The 21,421-nt window shown below is 39.6% G+C and overlaps 1 protein-coding gene across 1 annotated transcript in view; it reads left to right on the top strand.

Annotated features, from left to right (window-relative positions):
* Nucleotides 1-21,421, top strand: part of ITPR2 (inositol 1,4,5-trisphosphate receptor type 2) — a 523,041-nt gene that overhangs the window by 443,205 nt on the left and 58,415 nt on the right. Inside the window, exons 53-54 of the mRNA XM_049882682.1 lie at nucleotides 11,464-11,594; nucleotides 12,725-12,890. Coding sequence (XP_049738639.1) covers nucleotides 11,464-11,594; nucleotides 12,725-12,890 — 297 coding nt within the window. The remainder of the gene's footprint in view (nucleotides 1-11,463; nucleotides 11,595-12,724; nucleotides 12,891-21,421) is intronic.

Below are 21,421 nucleotides of genomic sequence, written 5' to 3'. Positions count from 1 at the left end.
GTGAACCAGCTCATTCTCCTCATTACTGTGCTTGCAGTTTCTGAAATCCTGTGATATGGTCCTATAGCTTAAGCAACTCTGATATCTTCAGTATTTCTCACCTATTATAGCAGTTATTATTGATATATATTGGAGGGCAAGAAGTTGAGTGATGCTATCTTATTCTGGATAACAGAATTTGGAATCACTTCGTGCTCTTCACCTATCTGCTTGCCTGACTGTTACTAAAATGCCATTCTTCACCAATAGGGCTATCAAACAATAAATGCTTATCTTGAACTCATGTAATTGGGAGTTTGGGGTTTCAAGTATAAAACTATGCATTTATTTCTATTATTTTTCTGCCAACCCATAATCCCAGGCCATCTCACTTTGTCCAAAGATAGTTTAAATTATCTCTAGATTTCAGAGTCCCTTCCGGTATAAAGAGGCATTTGGCTCATGGTATCTCTATGGACTCTGTTCTGTCAAGCAAGATATTTGTCCTCTCTCATGTCATCCTCTAGTATGATAAATGATAGAACAGGATCATCAAACTATGCCATGGGGCAAATATGGCTTGCCACCTGATTTGGTATAGACCTTTTCTTAAGGACAGTTGTAAACATTTTCTAATTGTTACAAAAAGAAGAAACAAAAATAGGCAATGGTGACTGTGGCACACAAAGGCAATAATATTCACCATCTGGCTCCTTACAGAACAAAGTTTACCAACATCTGCTCTAGAAGGTTTTCACTAGGTGCTAGAAATGTTGCATAGGACAGTACTCAGAACAGAGTCCTTCGGCATGTTACTAGAAACATGCTTTCAGATTAATGTAGTCATGTTTTATATAATTCTTCAGCCACACAGAAATCTGTCTTAAATAAACTACCATTCAGTCCATGTTTCTCCCTATTTTCCACAAAAAATATCATGGGACTCATTGTCAAAGTCTCCTTGCCAAATCCGTCATCCATGATGTCTGCCACACCTTCCCAATTTGAGATCAATCTGAACCTACATTGGCCTGTCTTGACCTTACTTTTTTCCACACTGTCCCTTTAATGATCCATTTTAGTGTCTTGTCATGGGGATCAGTATCAAGCTCATTTGTCAGAAATTTGAAGAATTTGTCATTACCTCAAATTCGGTTGTCCTCCCCTTCTCATTATCTAGGATTTTAAAGACATCTCAGCTATTTTGAAAACATGGACATAGTTTAAGTAGCTGGGTAAAATTAAATAGCTCCTAGGATATTTTTAGCCACCTTAAACATCAATTTATTTTCACCAGCACTTGTTCTCTGGTACTGTACTGTAAAGAAAGAGTTTTTTCTCCTTGACAGACTATGAAAAATAATATGTTAAAAAATGTGATTTCTTGTTAACACAAATATTTTACATGGTCCCAAGTATAGTAACCCTATTCCTGCCTTGGTCTTCTATCTCTGAATGTTACTTTTTTTTTTTTAAGCAAATATACTTTAACTATGATTTGGTTTTAAGGACAAAATACCACCTTGCCAAAGAACCAAAAACAAAGTCAGTGTTCCCAGTTCTGAGGAAGCCAGCACAACTATATAAGGCAAGGTCAGAGAAGCTCCATAGACACAACCAAACTCCCTGAGGGACAGAATTACTGGGTCGAGACCTGTGAGGACCATGGTCTCAGGGAATATCTAGCTCAATTGGCATAACATAGTTTATAAAGAAAATGTCTTCCGTTCTACTTTGGTGAGTAGCGGCTGGGGTCTTTAAAGCCTGTGAGTGGCCATTTAAGGTATTCCACCGGTCTCACGCTTTCAGGAACAAGGGAGAATGAAGAAAACTAAAAGATACAAGGGAAAGATTAGTCTGAAGGACTAATGGACCACGACTACCACATCCTCCACCAGAGTCCAGTATAACGAGATGGTGCCCAGCTACCACCACTGACTGCTCTGACAGGAATTACAGTAGAGGGTCCTGGTCACACACACACACACACACACACACACACACACACACACACAGCATAGTTACTGGCCTGATAGAGACTGGAGAAACCCCGAGAGTATGGCCCCCAGTCACCCTTTTAGCTCAGTAATGAAGTCACTCCCAAGGTTCACCCCTCAGCCAAAGATTAGACAGGCCCGTAAAACAAAACGAGATTGAAGGGCCACACTAGCCCAGGGGCAAGGACTAGAAGGCAGGAGGGGATAGGAGAACTGGTAATAGGAAACCCAAGGTTGAGAAGGGAGAGTGTTGACATGTCATGGGGTTGTTAATCAATGTCATAAAACAATATGTGTACTCACTGTTTAATGAGAAGCCAGTTTGTTCTATAAACCTTCTTCTAAAGTACAATAACAAAACAAAACAAAGCCAGGGTTCCTCCTGCCAGAATCTCTAAAGATAGTTGACCACAAAGAGCCCAGACCAGCATCCAACTTAGTGGTGATCACTCACAGCATAGCACCCAGGAGCTCCTAAGGCACAGAGAGATAACCGCCTGGGCCCACTCAGGAGTGACGCCTTCCACGTCATACACAGCGGTAGCCCATTGGCTACCCACCTCTGTGGAATTCTGTAAATTCTAGCTTTATACAATTTCCCAGGATTTGTTGTTGGTGCTCGCCCAGGCATTCTATTGTAATTTTTTCATATGTTGTTACTAATTGTGACATTTTGACCTTAAAATCAAACCAAACCTGCTGCCATCGCGTCGATTCCGACTCATAACGACCCTGTGGGGCAGAGTAGAACTGCCCCATAGAGTTTCCAAAGAGCGCCTGGTGGATTTGAACTGCTGACCTTTTGGTTAGCAGCCGTGGCACTTAACCCTATGCCACCAGGATTTCCATTTTGACCTTAACATTTTTTAAAAAAAGAAGTAAATATTTCTGTAAAACAGGATAGTAGTTAAGTTAATTCAGTATTAGCCCTTGATAATAATAATAACAAAAGCGCTGTGCATCCATTCATTCAGCAATATCTGTTGATCACCTTCTCAGGGCCAGCCGCTATGCCAGGTGTTCAAGACACAGTGCTGAATAAACAGACATGGTCGTGGCCCTTTTGGAACTTATAGAATAGTGAGGAAAGCATAAAAATTATGAAATATCATGAGCACTACAAAGGAAGTAGACAGTGCTGTGATGGAGAATAAGAGAGCCTGGCTCTAGGTAGATTAGACAGAGGAGGTCTTTCTGAAAAGGAATTATTTAAGCTGAAACCTGGAGGATAAGACAGAGTCCGTCAAGCCAACGGGAAGGAGAAGTACAGGAGTGAAGGCCTTGCGTGTGCTCGAGGACCTGAGGAAGGCTTAGTTGGTGTCAGATATCCTGCTAAGCACACTGTATGCATCATGTTATTTAATCTTCACAAAACATGATGATACTATTAATGAAATTCATGCTATAGGTAAAAACACTGACAGGCAGAGACTTTAAGTAAGTTACCCAAGATCACATAGCCAGTAAGTCCTTCTAGATGTCTGATTTCAAAGCCTGTGCTCTAACTTTCTATGTGTCATTGGTCCTCATTAAATGATTAATCTATTATTTTTCCCTAACCAAAATTACACATTGTTAAAACTCTGCTTATCATTTTGCCTTTCCCTGTATATACTTGAATAAGTTTCTTTATGCATGTTGTCTACTAAAGGCAATTTCTTACATGTAAATAGGCCTTATTATATATCTGGAAACCCTGGTGGCATAGTGGTTAAGTAGTATGGCTGCTAACCAAAGGGTTGGCAGTTCGAATCCACCAGGCACTCCTTGGAAACTCTATGGGGCAGTTCTACCCTGTCCTATAGGGTCGCTATAAGTTGGAACCAACTCGACGGCCCTGGGTTTGAGTAATTATATATTTGGAGTCCCTGGGTGATACAGTTAATGCACTCGGCTGCTTACTGAAGGTTTGGAAATTCAAGTCTACCCAAAGATGCCTCAGAAGAAAGGCTTGGCACTGTACTTCTGAAAAATTAGCCACTAGAGTACAGTTCTGTGACATACATGGGGTCTCCATGAGTCAGAATTGACTTGGCAACTAGTACTGGTTCTGTTATATGTCTATGAACCAGAGTTGATTTTGCCCTCCAGGGGACATTTGGCAATGACTGAAGACAGTTTTGGTTATCACAACTGGGGTGGGGACAAGAGGTAGTACTACTAGCATCTAGTGGGTTGTTATTGTTGTTGTTGTTGTTGTTAGGTGTCGTCGAGTCGATTCCAACTTATAGCGACCCTGTGTAGCACAGAACAAAACACTGCCTGATCTTGCACCATCCTTGTGATCATTGTTATGCTTGAGCCCATTGTTGCAGCCACTGTGTCAATCCATCTCGTTGAGGGTCTTCCTCTTTTCTGCTGACCCTAGTGGGTAGGATGCTACTAAACATTCTACAATGCACAGGACAGTCCCTCACAACAAAATATTATTCAGCCCAAAAAGTGTCGAGGTTGAGAAACTCTGTTCAATTACAAGACGCTGGTTTTGGATATCAGTTTATAACTCCAAATACAAACTCTTATAAAAGGCTTCCCATAAAAGCGTCTACAGCCTGTTATTCACCTAACATGCATACAAAGAATATAACTTCCATTTCTCTGTGGATAAATGGGAACAGTTGTCTCTCCCAGACTCATTACCCCAGGAAAAATCTTCCATCTCTCTTCAGGCTTCAAAAGAGCTGGGAGCTGGGGGTAGATTTTGCAGGAAAAACTCCCAGTGAGGGGAGGATAGCAAGGATTCAAGCTGCGATGGTAGAGGTTTTTCAGTCCTGGAAGTATGTCAGAGGTACTGTTGACATACTGTTGAACCAGAGATAGCTGCAGTAGCTTTTCACAATTAGAGATCATTCCAAAATCAATAATAAAAAAAATATAGAAATGCCTGTATTAAGCTACCCTTTCTTCTATATCCTTTCTGAATTTACATGGAAAGTAAAATTCATCTCATTGAAAGCTCCATGGATTTGCTCTTCTGGCCCACCACCCATCCACTACCAGCCATTCAATTCCAACCCATAGTGACCCTGTAGGATAGAATAGAACTGCTCCACAGGGTTTCCAAGGCTGTAAATTTTTATGGAAGCAAGACTGCCACATCTTTTTCCTGTGGAGCGGCTGGTAGGTTCGAACTGCTGACCCTTTGGTTAGCAGCTGAGCTTTTTAACCGCTGTACCACCAGGGCTCCTCAATTTTGACCACATGAATTTAAATACAAAAGTACGCTCAAAGCACGGGCCTGGGCTTTGTTGTGCAGCATTTGTCACTCGGATTTAAAAATAACTTTTCTCTCTAATACCAGGATTAAAATTTAATTTGCAAACCCTAGTGTGCATTTCTGATGGCCTTGGCCTTAGTTTGTTACCCTGTGGACAGCAGGTCCACATTACAAAAGGCCCAGACATACACCAAAGCATAATAACAAGCCTCATGGTGATTTGGTGGCAGAGCTGCCAGCTCCTGAGGAAGGCTCCTGTGGATGTGGGTAAGGTCATTGTCCCAACAGCAGAAAATTCTCACAGTAACTGGCAACCAACTGTGCATAAGAAAAATAACTTTTATTTTGTTTGTTCTAGACTTCCCAGACTTCCTGGGCAAAAAATATTCACACACACTAAAAAAAATAATAGCACCAAAAAAAAAAAAAAAAAAACCTAATTTTCTAGAAAAGCAATGCATTTTGGGGTTAGCTTACAAAATAAAATCTAAATGATTTTGTAAGTCAAAATTTGAATGTACAGAAAAAAGAGGAAGTTCACAGATGTTCAGCATTTATGAGTAATTCACATTGGATATGTTTTGGTATTTTTCTTTATAGAAAATATTTATGAGTACCAGAAAACAGTCAGCCTTAACATATTCTATATTTTGGTTTCCCACCAGGTGCCTGGTGTTTTTTGTTTTTATTTCCTAGTTAAAAAAATTTTAAATCAACATTTTTCTAGTGAATTGATTGTACTTACAGTCTTAGACTAGCAAACAAGAGGTTTCCAATTTCACTCAGAATGTTTCCCAATGATAACCTGTTACTTTCTAAGAAACCATGATAAAACTGGTTATTTAAAATATCAAAGCAGAAGCAGAAAAAATAGCATTTTTTAAATACTCTTATTCAAGCATGTCCATATTTATTAAAATATTTATCATACCTTAGTTAGGAGGAAATATTTCCGAGTTTTCAGAGTTAATAGAATGTATTTTTACTCCTTTCCTCATATGAAACATTTTATTTGTATCATGAATTAAGAAAAAATACTTTATTCTACTAATACTCAATTGAAATTTAGGATGATTTAACATATCGTTCGAGTATAGAATTTTTTAATTGTGTTAAAAATCAGAACCTTTCATAAGATTTAGCAACCATCCAGCAGTGATAATGTTAAGAATTATGACAGCTATTTATTGAGCCCTAACTGTGTACCAAACACTGTCCTGAGTTCTTACATGCATACATTTAGTTCTCATAAATGTCTGCACAGTAAAAGTCTGTTTTCACTAATTCTTTCTTTTTGCTCTTAAACAACCATACTTTCTCACTCCTTTTATTATTACCTTTTTCCCCCCATGACTCCCTTGCATCTTAAATCAGATGCATCTTAAATCTTTTCAACCATCTGTTCCCTCTCTTCCTATTAATACTGTTTATTATTGTTGCTAGCTGGCCTCAAGTTAACCCTCAACTCATGGCAACCTGTGCACAAGGGAACAAAATGCTGCCCGGTCTTGTACCATCCCTATGACCAATTTCTGATTGATCAGACCTTTGAGACCCATAGGGTTTTTATTGGCTGATTTTTGGAAGTAGATCACCAGGCCTTTCCTCCTAGTCAGTTGGAAGCTCCGCTGAAACATGTTCAGCATCACAGCAACATTGAAGTCTCCACTAACAGATGGGCGGTGGCTGAGCATGATACGCATTGGTTGGGAGTCACACCCAGGTTCTGCCTCACGGAAGACAAGATTCTACCACTGAACTACCACTTCCCCCAGTGGAACTAATTAAACTTCCTTCTGCATTCTATCATCCCCCAAAGCTAATATCCTACCATCCTCCTTCCTTTCAGTACCTAATTTCCTATAAAACAAATGGCCCACACTTCCTCCTTCAGTTTCTGCTTCAATATCTTCCCCTTGGAGACCTAGTGGTGCAGTGGTTAAGCATTTGAGTCTGCCAGCCGTTCCTTGGGATCCCTATGAGGCAGTTCCTATATGGTTGCTATGAATTCAAAACGACTCAATGGCAATGGCTTTATCTTCCCTTAACAATTTGATGGCCTAATTGGTAATTCCAGTGGCCTTTTCTTGTTTCTCTTTGTCTTTGACTCTTCTGTAATTCTGACATGACCTTCTCCATCTTTATTTTCTTCCTTAGTTTTGGATCACAGTACTCTCCCAGCTGTCTTACCTCCTTTGACTTTTTTAAATGCCTTCTCACCCAATAAACATAAAAATCATCTGAGATTCTTTCCTTGTCTTCATCAAAACACTCTAAATCCAGTTCTTCCTTCTAACTTGTCTGTTTCTATGGGCTAATGGAACCATCCTTTTCCCAAGTCACCCCTGGCTAGAAGCCTCAGCATGATATTTAATGCTGCCTTCTCCCTTCTTCCAAAAGCCCTATCAGCTCCTGGTCATTCATCCCTTGCGTTGTTTCTCACATCCTTTCCGTTCTCGCTGCCATTACCCTGGTTGAGGCTCATAGTCCATCATGCTTGAATTATTGCAACTGCCTCCTAAGTGGCCTTTCTGCCTCTAGTCATTCTCTTCTCTTCAGTTCACCCAGTATATCACTACTACACTACTTGTCAGAAATCACTGCTTTGAATATATCCTCCCCTACCCACAGCTCAACCTTTCCATGATGCTCCATTGCCTTCTGAGTAAAATCCAAACTCCTTAGAGCTTCACAGAGAGCTCACAGTTTCTCTCTCTAGCTTTCTTCCACTCCCCTAGTGCATGCATACTGGCTTATTTGCTGTTTAACATGTCAGCATGTCTTTTTCTACTTCTATTCCACCATGTGAAATGCTTTTCTACTCCTGTCTTATGCTATGGACTATTCAAGGCTGAACTAAGTGTCAATATTTTTAATGGACTCCCCTCTAATTATCTTTGGTATTAAATGTCCCCTCCCCCCCACCCCCGCCGCCGCCCCATCTGAACTTTTTGCCTTACTTCTGTGGATTTTGTCACACGTTAAGCTGTCTTGTTATTTGACTATATGCTTTATCTTTTGGTATTTCACCAACTAGATGGGCAGTGGTGGTTTACTGGGAGAATTCTCTCCTTCCTTGCAAGAGATTCCTGTTTGATTCCCCACCAGTGCACCTCATGCAAAACCTCTACCAATCTGTCACTGTAGGCTTGTGTGTTGCTAGGATGTTGAACGGGTTTCAGCAGAGCTTCCAGGCTAAGAATGACTACGAAGAAAGGTCTGGTGATCTACTTCCAAATAATCAGGCACTAAAAGCCCTATGGAGCATAACAGTTTGATCCCATCGTGTATGGGATCACGATGAGTTGGGGGTGATTTGATGGCAGCTAACAACAACAGACAGTGAACCACCTTGTCCCTGTATACAGTTCTTCAGTAGCTCCCCATAGCTTTCATGATAAAGTTTAAACTCTTCTCTTTGGTGTGTGAAGCTCTCCATGATCTGTTCCTTGCCCACTTTTACTCTCACATCTTCACCACTTTTCAGCATATACTGAAACCCCAGCCATTGTAACCCACCTGCAGTTCCACAAACATCCCATGTGCTTGTACAGCCCATTTTATCTGCTTGGCATGGCTTACCTCACTAATTTACTGGCTAAGCATGCCCGCTTTTCAAGGCTCAACTCAGGATGCTGTCCCTGATGCCGCCTTCCATGAGAACCACTTCCAACATGGCTCCATGGCACCCAGTAATATTGCACTGCCTTTGTCATTCTTTTTTTTTTTTTTTTTTGTCATTCTGCTGACCTATTCTTTGTAGTGGACCCTAAGTTTCTGAGGGACTGGGAGACTTTCCTCTTTCCCACCTGTATTCCTAACGCCTGGCCTAGTGGCTCTTGATGTAGTGAACCGAGGCAAGTGCGACATGGGGAAGGACAGCTGGTCATGCAGGTAGGTCTCCACAAGGTGACATTTACTTTGGTGACTTTACCATGATTCAGAGTCTGGCTTTCCACCTGGAGGTCTGGGAACCTAGCATAACATAGTGAGAGTAGATCTATCTCACAAAGGTAGAACTGCATGAAGCAAGCTCATAGAGGCTACTGTATCAAACCAACATGCCTGTGTACTGATTAATTTTGAGTGAGATGACTGGAGAGTTGCTGGCATTGACCTGACCTGGACATTCTCCTCTGTTTGCATGCCACATAGAAAGCCAGTTCTCTCAGTATGTATTTGCAGCCAATTTTTTTTTTTTTTTGACGAGCTAATCGTTTTGTGAATTGTGTGTAGATTTTACGAGTTTACTTCTGAGAGAACAAACAGCTTCATTTCCAAATTCTTGAGAAGAGGTGGCAGCATTACCTTGTAGCTTCTATGCACTGATTAATCTGGCACTTAGTATGTAATAAACATTTGCTGTGACAAGAGCAGGTAGTTGCTGAATGAATAAATAAATGCAGATCATGCCCCTAAATATATGACCACTTTGATTTTTTTTTTTTTTTGATTGAAAGTCTAACCATTGTGAAGTAGCAGGTGGACATCTTCCAGGTGGCCTCATTATTCGAAAACCAAATTTTTCCTTAAAACCTTCTTATACATTTCTAACTATTTTTCCTTTTATCCTTCTTAGCCCATCATGTTAGAACCCACCACTGGGCTTTGGGAACCTAACCAGCATGGTACAGTCTGAGCTTTCTCCACTGCTTTCTGGCTTCCTTGTCTGCTGCTGCGCTCACTGTTACCACTGAAAGCCATACCTCTTCCCATTCCTTCTTCCTCCTAACAGAATTTTATTTCTCCTACTTTCTAAATCAGAATGTGCCTTGGGGCTTACTTGCAAGGTAAGTGGTTAAGCCCAGACTCTGCCTCTCATCCCCAGCAGAGGTCTTTAATGCTGCATTTTGTACTTGCCCATCTCTGAGCTCCATCCTCTTCTTGAGGTACATCCCAGCATATTTTTAACCCTTTTAAGATCTCCTGGACAATGATATTCCACCCACTTTTTATGCCTCTGGAATAATCTGGAAAGGGAGTAGCTTGATTTTAACACATGTTTAGCCTCAAGGTGGGAGCCTTTTGAAATGCATGAAACTCAAAAATCCTGAGTGTGAGACTTCTTTTTTTTTTTTTTTAAAGATTGAGCATTATCTTAGGTCATGTCTCCCAGATATGTGAATTTTCTAAACTTTTGACAGGTTTGCCTCTATTTTTGTGAGATCAGCCTCCGCACTAAGTTTCTCAGTTACTGTATTCTCATGAGAATGTATTAGAGCAAGAATAAGCTATTGCCAATCTTCATTCAGTCGTAGTGGCCATTTTCTCTTTGATGCCATTCCTTGTTTCCAGATGTTACTGGCTCCCTTCTTTTCTAGCTTCGAAACAGTAAATAATGCCTTTCCAACAAGGAATAATGCATTGAAATGATTCTTTTCAGGACACTGGAACCCCTATAAGTTATTCTTAACCTGCATTTGATCTTAGGGCCCTGTCACTGCTTCCTCGTGCAGCAGGTGGGATGCACTAATGTGAGCAGTTCTGCAGTATTCCAGGGCAGCTGTTTCTGCTTCATAGCTGTTAGTACTGCTTTTGTTCTAATGAAGAATACATAGTAGTGGTAATTTTCCTGAGATTCAAATTCCTTTAGTTTTATTTATTTTGCCTCTAAGTACTGCTTTTGCAGTAACAAAGAAGACATCATAGTGGTAATTTTTATGTGATAAAAAAAAAAATCTCTTAGCTTTATTTATTTGGGCTGTAAGTACTGCTTTTGCAGTAAGGAAGAATGCATCGTACCATGTTTTGAAAAGTTTCATGAAAAATAATAAAAATGCTAAGAAGAAGGAGACTAGAATAAAACGTATGTGCGGTCATTCCAGGTACCTTTATATTTTACCTCATGTTTTGTAAATTTTCAAGAAATAAAATTAAAAAAAAAAATATTTTATCATTGACTCATATTGGCAGAGTTTATGTCATCCAGAGGTCACTGGTATACATGTGATCCCAGATAATGAGTATCAAAACCCATAACTTATAACAAAAATTCTGAATTGGTCCTTTAATCAGCATGCCTTCATTAGTGAAAACACGTAATAATATCAACAAAAAATGTAAGAGAAAATAATTGGTTCTTGAAAGGGTTAAAAAGAAACAGTTTCAAGTAAAATAAAATTTTCAGGAACCCCTCATCCATGTGATGCTAAAATAAAGTCAACTCAGAAGAGGAAAATTAGTCATTTCAATAAAATAGATCCTTGGAAATAGAATCATAATATACTTATTCAATGTGAGTTTGTTACATTAATTTATGTGGTTTTATAGGTGATGAAGAGTATGAAGATGGAATTGAAAGGGCGTGTGACACTCTCCTTATGTGCATAGTTACTGTGTTAAACCAGGGCCTCAGGAATGGCGGAGGGGTAGGAGACGTGCTGAGAAGACCCTCAAAAGATGTAAGTGGAAGGAAAAGTCATTTTTCAAGAATCGTGTAATCATTTTTTTTAACCTTTGAAAATAGCATTTACATTATGACTTTTGTTTTCTGGGTAATACGTCATTTGCTTGAAAGTTTAATGGTGGCTGTTAAAACCAATTAATTGTATACTAGGATTACCTAGAAAGAGCTAACGTGCTGAAAATCTATGTATGTTAGTAGAGTTATGAAATTTATCAGGGTTTGATCTGTGTATTGTATTATAGCAAGGAAATCATGACTGCAAACTTTGTATAGGAGTTGATTGTTACATAAATAACAGAAACTAGGCTGCCTCTTGTCTATCATGTTTCTCAGGTATGAAAAGTTACCCTTTGCTTTTGCATAGGAATAGCATCCATTATTTATCCATGACAAATATAAAATTTGAACAAATTCTAACAGAATTTCATATAGTAAAATGGCAAGGCTGAAAAAAGTCTCACTAGCTGCAAAATGTCAAGCATCAGGCTGAGGGCTCTAAAAATCTCAGTTCAGCAACAGGCTAGTTGTATAATGTTGTCAAGCCATCTAGCATTTCATAACCTCAGGCCCCTCATCTGTAAAACAACTGGATTGAATGATCTCTAATGTGTATTTTAATATTATTCATCAATGGAAATAAGATTGAGCTGTATGTACTTGATCCTGCAAAGCCGAGAAAGAAACTTACTTCAGAAATTGACAAATCCTTAGGTCCTCCTTAGGTCTCTAATTGCTGACCTTTGGAATTGCTGTTCAAATGCCTTTCGTTGGCTTCTGGGATAGGGGCCACTGCAACAAAATATATTCGGCAGAATGACATAGTAAAGTGGTTGCTAATGAAAGGTAAGTCCCTACGCTAGAAAACAAAGGTGTTAGTCATAGAGAAAAGAAAGGGTTCTTGGGAACTGGCCTGGGAGTTTTTCTCACAACTCCTAAAGGAAAGAAAAGCTAAGATAGAAAGTGTGTCTAATGTTTCTAACTTGGAATACTATTTTATATTCAATTAGCAAACATTTATTGCATATATCTTCTATGCTAAACAATGTGCTAAACCCGTATGTCTTGAAAGTGTGTGTGTATATTTACATATATGTATTTTGTTTGTTTGTTTAATTTGTTTTTCAGGAGCCTTTGTTTGCTGCCCGGGTGGTTTATGACCTTCTGTTTTTTTTCATTGTTATCATTATTGTTCTTAATTTGATTTTTGGTGTTATCATCGATACCTTTGCTGATCTCAGAAGTGAAAAACAGAAAAAAGAAGAAATTCTAAAGACAACCTGCTTTATCTGTGGTAAGTGCTCGCAACATGCTAAAATAATGGCCAAAAAAAAAAAAAACTGCTCAGCAGAAAGGAAGGGCTAGGATAACTTATTTGTCATGCTTTTGGAAAAATTACTTCAAAATGAAGACTGGACAAAATTCAGATTATGTAACTCAGCATTGGGCTGGAGTTCTCTGCTTCCATAAATAGATGGAAGAATTACACGGCAAAGCTATCCTGTCATTATTTCTGCAATTTGTATGATTCTTTGACTATAGAATGTGATGCAAAATGCCCAAAGTGTCCACAAACTGGCAAATAGGTTTTTAAGTTACCGTAGTAACATACTGATTAAACATCAGGATGATTTTTATTTTATTTTGTTAGATTATGAATCCAAAGATGATTTTTCCGGCAGCTTGAACTTCTACTAACTGATATCACTTGGTTTTGGATTCTCAACTGTGCCTTCTTTCAGTTTTTAAGCAAACTGTCTTTCTCTCTCTGTCTCCCTCCCTCCCTCCATCCCTCCCTCTCCTTCTCTGTAACCCTCCCTCCCTCCATTTCTGAATACACTGTCCTCCTCTTTTTTCATTGTCACCTCTCTCTGGCCCACACAACTACCTCTTTGCCCTCATCATTCTCTTTGGTTCTACCCCCTCTGCCATGCACATCAGCCCTTTCTGCCCTCAGGTATTTCTGCCCTCAGGTATTTGGCCCCTGATCACCCTAGAATCCTTCCCCTTCCTTGAATTATCACCAGCTCCAGGTTATACATACCATTCGTTTTTCTGTGTTGGGCTGAAAAATCTTTTGGAAAAAGTCACAAAACAAGCATAAGAGCTTCACTACAAAATCAGTCAATATAACTTAATTGGGCCCTGAATAAATGTCATTCCTTCCTTAATTCACTTTGGTTGACTGTCTCATTCCCCTCCGTAATGCTCCCAAACCTTTCCAACATTCCTCCGACAGTTGGAAGCATACCAGGTAATAACGTGCTCATTCTGAGAAACAAATGTAAATAAGACATACCCTGCTTCCAGGTTGTTCAAAATCAGTTGTGGGCCTCAAACATAATAAATAACATCCGTACTTAATATGTTAAGGGAAATGATGGAGGAGATAATGGGGAGCTGCAAATACCCAAAAGAGAGACACGCCTTCAGGTTGTGGTTGTTGTTAGTTGCCATCAAGTTTGCTCTGTCTGGCTCATGGCGACCCCATTTACAATAGAACAAAATGTTGCCTGGTCCTGTGCCATCTTTACAATCATTGGCATGCTCAAGTCCATTGCTGTGGGCACTGTGTATTTTGAGTGCCTTTCCAACCAGGGGGCTCATCTTCCAACACTATATCAGACAGTATTCTGTTGAGATCTATAGGGTTTTCACTGGCTAATTTCCAGAACTCAACTACCAGGCCTTTCTTCCTAGCCTGTCTTAGTCTGGAAACTCTGCTAAAACCTGTCCACCATCGGTGGCTCTGCTGGTATTTAAAATACTTGTGGCACAGCTTCCAGCATCATAGCAACATGCAAGCCACCATGGAACAACACAGTGACAGATGGGTTCAGGTTGGATAAGAGGCAGGAAAGAAAGAGTTGGGAAAAGCACCTTAGAAGACATGGTGACTGAGCTCAAGGTAAAGGATGAAAAAGAGCCAGATCAAAGTGGGTCGAAACATAGGGGCAGCATAAACAAAGGCGTAGAGAGGAAAACAGCACAATGAATGTCCTCACTTACTCTAAGCAATTCGTTGTTTCTGGAGAATGAAATTCAGAGAAGGGCATTCCAAGAGATGAGGTGGGTCAGATGATGCAAGGCCTGTATGTGAAGCAGCTTAAACTTCATTCTGTGGATTTATAGAGGGTGGTGAACCATGAAAAAATTTTAAGCAGATGAGTGCAGGGCCCAATTTTTGTTTTAGAGCATGGTGGGAGCTATGGGAAGGTCATTTGTCAGGGGACAATACTGGAGGCAAACTAACCAGTAGGAGACTATTGCATAGTCCAAGTAAAAGGTAATAAAAGCTTGGTCCAGGAAAGTTAGTGGTGGTAATATTAAGAGTAGAGGACAAAGTCAAGCAATCTTTAGGAAACAGAATTTTTAGATCTTGGTGGCTAGGACTGGGTAGGAATGATAGCTTGGGTGAGTGGGCAGATGGGAATACGAACAACTGAGTTTGAGAATAGAAGAAATACAATTTAAGACAGGAATATGTTGAGTTCAGCTTTGTAAATATTGAAAGTGAGGTGTATAGTAGACATCCCAGTGAGATTCATCTAGCACATGAATGAGAATATATGAGTCTGAGCCTCGGAGAATGAGTCTACACTGGAGTCAGTAATTGGAGGATTCTCAGTCTGTTTGTGATAGCAGAATCTTAAATGTGAAAAAGACTCCCAGGGGAGTATGTAGAATGAGAACAGTACAGCTGAAAAACACTGGCATTAAAGAGTTAGAAGTAGAGGAACACATATAAGACACTAAGAACTTCAGGTCAGAATGGTTTAAAGAGAAACAGGAACATGTGGCTATAAGGAAGTAAGGGGAAAAAAACAGCCTTGGGAAGAAAAGAATTATCAGCTGTGTCAAAACAGAGAGTGCCAATGACATATGAACTGAAATAGAGCCTTTGGATTTCTCCTTTAGGAAGTTTTGATGATTTTAGGTAGTTTTCTTGGCAAGGTAAGGAAAAACAGCATATTGCAATATACTGAGGAGGGACTTGCCAGAAGGGAATTGAGACAGAAGAGTCTTCTGTTTATATGTCTAGATTAGAAAGCGAGCGCATGATTGAGGTATTGCCAAGGAATATGTCAATACAAGATTTTGGGGACTTGGGGAAGAGAAAAATATGCCTAGAGACTAAGGATACTCCTTCAATCTCAGACGGTAAATATGCTTCCTACCTTTTTGGAAAAAAATGAACCACATCCTAAATATTTTCTTTTTTCTATTTTTTTCTCTTCTCTAAATGAAACTTATTTCCACTTCTATTTCTTCACATTTAATTACCACTTATTTTTCTTCTCCTGTAGTCTAAATTTCTGCATGTGTATTTTTTTCCTTTCATCTCTTCTCAGAGAGAAACAGATCCTTCAGCTTCACCTGGGTCTTTGATTCTCTTAAATGTCACCTTTTCTGGGCCTTGTCTTTCTGTTAAAATCACCATCATCTTCATCTTTTTCAAAAACAAAAATGATTATTTGATTATTTATTGAATGCCTACTATCATCTGGCTTTTTATTTCTTTTAATTTTATTTTGAAAAATAAGACTATAGATTATGTATATTACTACCTCTTGGTAAATATGGAAACCAAGACTCAGATTCCATCAACTGTAGAGTCAAGATTTGAACCCAGAACTACCTAATACTAACATCTTTTAAACTGTACAATTCTCCTTAAATGAAAGTCATAATCAGGTTCTTACTTAAGGACAATCAAGCCTGGGACAGATCCGAGTTGAAGGGTGTAGTGCTATGAGGCAGAGCCATTGTGTGGGAGGGTGAGACCAATGGGGAAAAACAGCACTGCCCTTGACAACCTTTCTGAGCGTCTCCTGATCTTGCTTTTACACTGCTTCCTCTAAGCTCTTTTCTTTATGATCATAACTATCATATCAGCAAAGTACCTTGGAAAGGGGATCTCTTTGGAAGATTGTACCAGAAGGAGGGGCACCCCACTCTAAGATATGCTCCTGTCTCCTATATTCTAACAACAAAAAATGAAAAAAAATTAATTCCATCACTAAACCATAATTTCTGCTCCTCTAAGCTTTCCCTTAATGACCTGGATAGAGTCAAGCTTTCAGGACTTCTGTTCGCTGATGTACCGTGACTCAAAATGAGAAGAAACAGCTGCAAACATCCATTAATAATCAGGACATGAAATGTACAGAGTATGAATCTAGGATAATTGAAAATCGTCAAAAATAAAATGGAATGCATAAACATCGATATCCTAGGCATTAGTGAAATGAAATGGCCTCAACTGGCCATTTTGAATCAGACAATCATATGGTCTACTATACTGGGAATGACACCTTGAAGAGGAATGGTTTTGCATTCATCATCAAAAAGAACATTTCAAGATCTACCCTGATATACAACGCTGTCAATGATAGGATGGTATCCATACACCTGCAAGGAACACCAGTTAATACGACTGTTGTTCAAATTTATACACCAATCACTAAGACCAAAGATGAAGAAAATGAAGACTTGTACCAACTTTTGCAGTCTGAAATTGATTGAACATGCAATCAGGATGCATTGATAATTACTGGAGATTGGAATGTGAAAGTTGGAAACAAAGAAGGATCCGTAGTTGGAAATTATGGCCTTGGTGATAGAAATGATTCTGGAGTTTGCATGATAGAATTTTTTGCAAGACCAGTGACTTCTTCATTGCAAATACCTTTTCTAACCAACTTAAATGGGAACTATACGTGTGGACCTCACAGATGGAATACATAAGAATTAAATCAGCTATATCTGTGGGAAGAGATGATGGAAAAGCTCAATATCATTAGTCAGAACAAGGCCAGGGGCTGACTACAAAACAGACCATCAGTTGCTAATATGCAAGTTCAAGTTGAAACTGAAGAAAATTAGAACAAGTCCACAAGAGCCAAAGTATGATCTTGAGTATATCCCACCTGAATTTAGAGATCATCTCAGAAATAGATTTGCTGCATTGAACACTAATGACTGAAGACCAGATGAGTTGTGGGATGACATCAAGGACATCATACATGAAGAAAGCAAGAGGTCATTAAAAAGAAAGGAAAGATCAAAATAGATGTCAGAAGAGACTCTGAAACTTGCTCTTTGAACATCCAGTAGCCAAAGCAAAAGGAAGACATGATAAAGTAAAAGAGCAGAACAGAAGATTTCAAAGGGTGGCTCAAGAAGACAAAGTAAAGTATTATAATTACCTGTGCAAATACCTGGAGATAGAAAACCAAAAGGAAAGAACATGCTGGACATTTCTCAGGCTGAAAGAACTGAAGGAAAAATTCAGGCCCGAGTTGTGATACCGAAGGAATCTACAAGGAAAATATTAAAAGACACAGGAAGCATCAAAAGAAGATGGAAAGAATGCACAAAGTCACTATACCAAAAAGAATTGGTTGATGTTCAACTATTTCAGGAGGTAGCATATGATCAGGAACCGATGGTACTGAAGGAAGAAGTGCAAACTGCACTGAAGGCATTAGGAGAAAACAAGGCTCCAGGAAATGACGGAATCCCAGTTGAGATGTTTCAACAATCAGATGCAGTGCTGGAAGTGTTCACTCATCAATGCCAAGAAATTTGGAAGACAGCTACCTGGTCAACTGACTAGAAGAGGTCCATAGTTATGCCCATCCCAAAGAAACATGATCCAACCGAATGTGTAAATTATCCAACAATATCATTAATATCACACACAAGTAAAATTTTGCTAAAGATCATTCAAAAGCATCTGCAGCAGTGTATTTAATGTCAGAAAATCGCGCTGGATTTAGAAGAGGACGTGGAACCAGGGATATCATTGCTGATGTCAGATGGATCCTGGCTGAAAGCAGAGAATACCAGAAGGATGTTTACCTGTGTTTTTTGACTATGCAAAGACATTCGACTGTGTGGATTATAACAAATTATGGATAACACTGGGAAGAATGGGAATTCCAGAACACTTAATTGTGCTCATGAAGAACTTGTACATAGATCAAGAAGACTTATTAACAACCTGCATTATGCAGATGGCACAACCTTGCTTGCTGAAAGTGAAGAGGACTTGAAGCACTTACTAATGAAGTTCGAAGACCACAGCCTTCAGCATGGATTACACCTAACATAAAACAAAAATCCTCACAGCTGGACCAATAAGCAACACTATGATAAATGGAAAAAAGTTTGAGGTGTCAAGAATTTCATTTTACTTGAATTCACAATCAACACCCATGGAAGAAATCAAATGATGCACTGCATTGGGAAAATCTGCTGCAAAAGACCTCTTTAAAGTGTTGAAAAGCAAAGATGTCACCTTGAAGACTAGGGTGCGCCTGACCCAAGCCATGTTGTTTTCAATCGCCTCATATGCATGTAAAAGCTAGACATTGAATAAGAAAGACTGAAGAAGAATTGAGCCCTTTGAATTGTGGTGTTGGCGAAGAATATTTAATATACCATGGACTGCCAAAAGAACAAATAAATCTGTCTTGAAAGTAGTACAACCAGAATGTTCCTTAGAAGCAAGGATGGTGAGACTATGTCTCACATACTTTGGACATGTTATCAAGAGGGATAGAGGGATAGACATGTTGGAGAAGGACATCATGCTTGGTAAAGTAGAAGGTCAGCTAAAAAGAGGAAGACCCTCAACTAGATGGATTGACACAGTGGCTGCAACTATGCGCTCAAGGATAGTGACGATCTTGAGGGTGGCACAGGACCTGGCAGTGTTTCCGTTGTACATAGGATTGCTATGAGTCAGAACTGATCGGAAGGCACCTAACAACAACAGCAACAAGCTGTGCCTTCATTGTCAAAACTCTCATTGGCTTTTTACAGTTATTAAAAAGCCTATAACCTATAAATTCCTTAAAACATCACAATAGCCTTCATCACCATATTGAAATGTTTCTCTCAAATATCACTGTTAATTACTTTCTGACCTTTTCTTCCAGCTCTGATTGCTCATTTTCTTGTCCTACCACAGGGTCTTATTCCTTCTCCCAACTCCTGATTTTATCCTTGACCGTTATCTTTATGTACTCCTTTTTGAATACCACCTTTATGCAGATTATTACCAAATATGTAGTCCTAGTTCTGATTCCTCCCTGGGAGGAATCTGTTTTTCAATTTTTCCCTGTTTTCGATTGTGTACTGCACATCTGGGCAACCATGTCGTATTGGCAGACAAACTTACCATGTCTAAAAATCAACACACCATCCCTTTCTACCTCTTTTCTCTAACCCAGTTCCTTATCCTGACTTCCATATTGCAAGTAATGATACCGCATTGTGCCTTGAGTGATCTAGGCTGGGAACCTCACACTTTCAGCATCTCCTTTTCTCTCTTTCAGGTTCATCATGTGCTAATAAATTTGCTTCCACAATTTCACTCATATTCCTCTACATATTGCTGCTGCCACACCTTGACTTGTCACACTGCCAAGTGGCTTGCTCAGTGTTGCCAGACTAATTTTTCCATTTTGAAAAAATTATGAAAATTTTGATTTTCATAATTTCCCTACTCAAAAAAACATCAATAGTATTGTGCATTCTATAACTCAAAAGCTCTGATTTTCCTGGTGTATAAAGTGTCCCATGGAAACCCTCGTGGCGTAATGGTTAAGTGCTACAGCTGCTAACCAAAGGGTTGGCAGTTTGAATCCGCCAGGAGCTCCTTGGAAACTCTATGGGACAGTTCTACTCTGTCCTGTGGGGTCGCTATAAGTCGGAATCAACTGGACGGCACTGGGTTTGGGTTTTTTTGGGTATAAGGTGTCCCACATTCTGGCCTCTTCTGTATTTTGCCTACCTTTTCACCCTTTGTTTTCTCATTTATAGGTCAAACTTCAGTCCAAATGTATTTCTCACCTTTAGCTTCCCAGACTCTCCAGGTGTTCTCAGTTAAGGTGTTTTGTTTGGAATGCCCAGTCTCCTAAGCTACTGCACTCTTGCCTCCTCTTTGGGGCCCAGCTAATGTCATTGTTCCATGAAGCTTTCTCTGGTCTTAACAACCGAAAGGGAATGTGCCTCTTCTGAACTCCTCACATCACACTCGGCTATATGGTACTGCACATGTTCTTATTGCCTCACCCCCTATACTGCATGCTGCGCACTGTTGTGTTGTACAAAGTGCCTGCATGAGCTTCCCAGTCACACAGACATAGTTCTGCACTGGCTCCACATCCTGGTGGTGTGATGTTGTCTGTTTCTTACCTCCTTGAAGCACTGTTTGCTCATCTGGAAAGTGGGCAATATAATGCCGTGTTTTGGGGTTGTGGCAAGTATAAATGACACAAGGCTTAACTGAGAGTAAGCCCTGAATACATGTTAATATCTCTTCTTTAAGTGATCCATATCTTGTTCATTTTTATGCCTCCTTAGTATGTATAGGGAGTTATTAGAAAATTTTTGCTTCATGAATGACTACTCAATAAATCAGCCGCAAATTAACATTGTCCCTATACTTATGTCTCTTAAGACTTATAAAAGGAAGATAAACGAACTAAATACTAAATTGGCATATGTTGCAGACAGACAGAAAACCAGGGTACACTAATGCCAGGATCTTCTAAAATTCATCACATGCCAAGTATCATTTCTGTGGCATACACGTGTCCACAGGGATGTCGTTAGTTGCTGCTGAGTCAATTCTGGTTCACGGCGACCCCATATGTGTCAGAGTAGAACTGTAGTCCATAGAGTTGTCCTTCCAGAAGCGGATTACCAGGTCTGACTTCTGAGGCTCCTCTGAGTGGGTTTAAAACCACAACCTTTTGGCTAGTAGTCAAGTACTTGACTGTGCTATCCATGGACTCCTTATGCCCACAGCAA

This window comes from Elephas maximus, chromosome 4, assembly GCF_024166365.1.
Source record: "Elephas maximus indicus isolate mEleMax1 chromosome 4, mEleMax1 primary haplotype, whole genome shotgun sequence".
Lineage (NCBI taxonomy): Eukaryota > Metazoa > Chordata > Mammalia > Proboscidea > Elephantidae > Elephas > Elephas maximus.
Note: the sequence above shows the minus strand (reverse complement) of the source record. Positions and strands in the feature narration are given on the sequence as shown.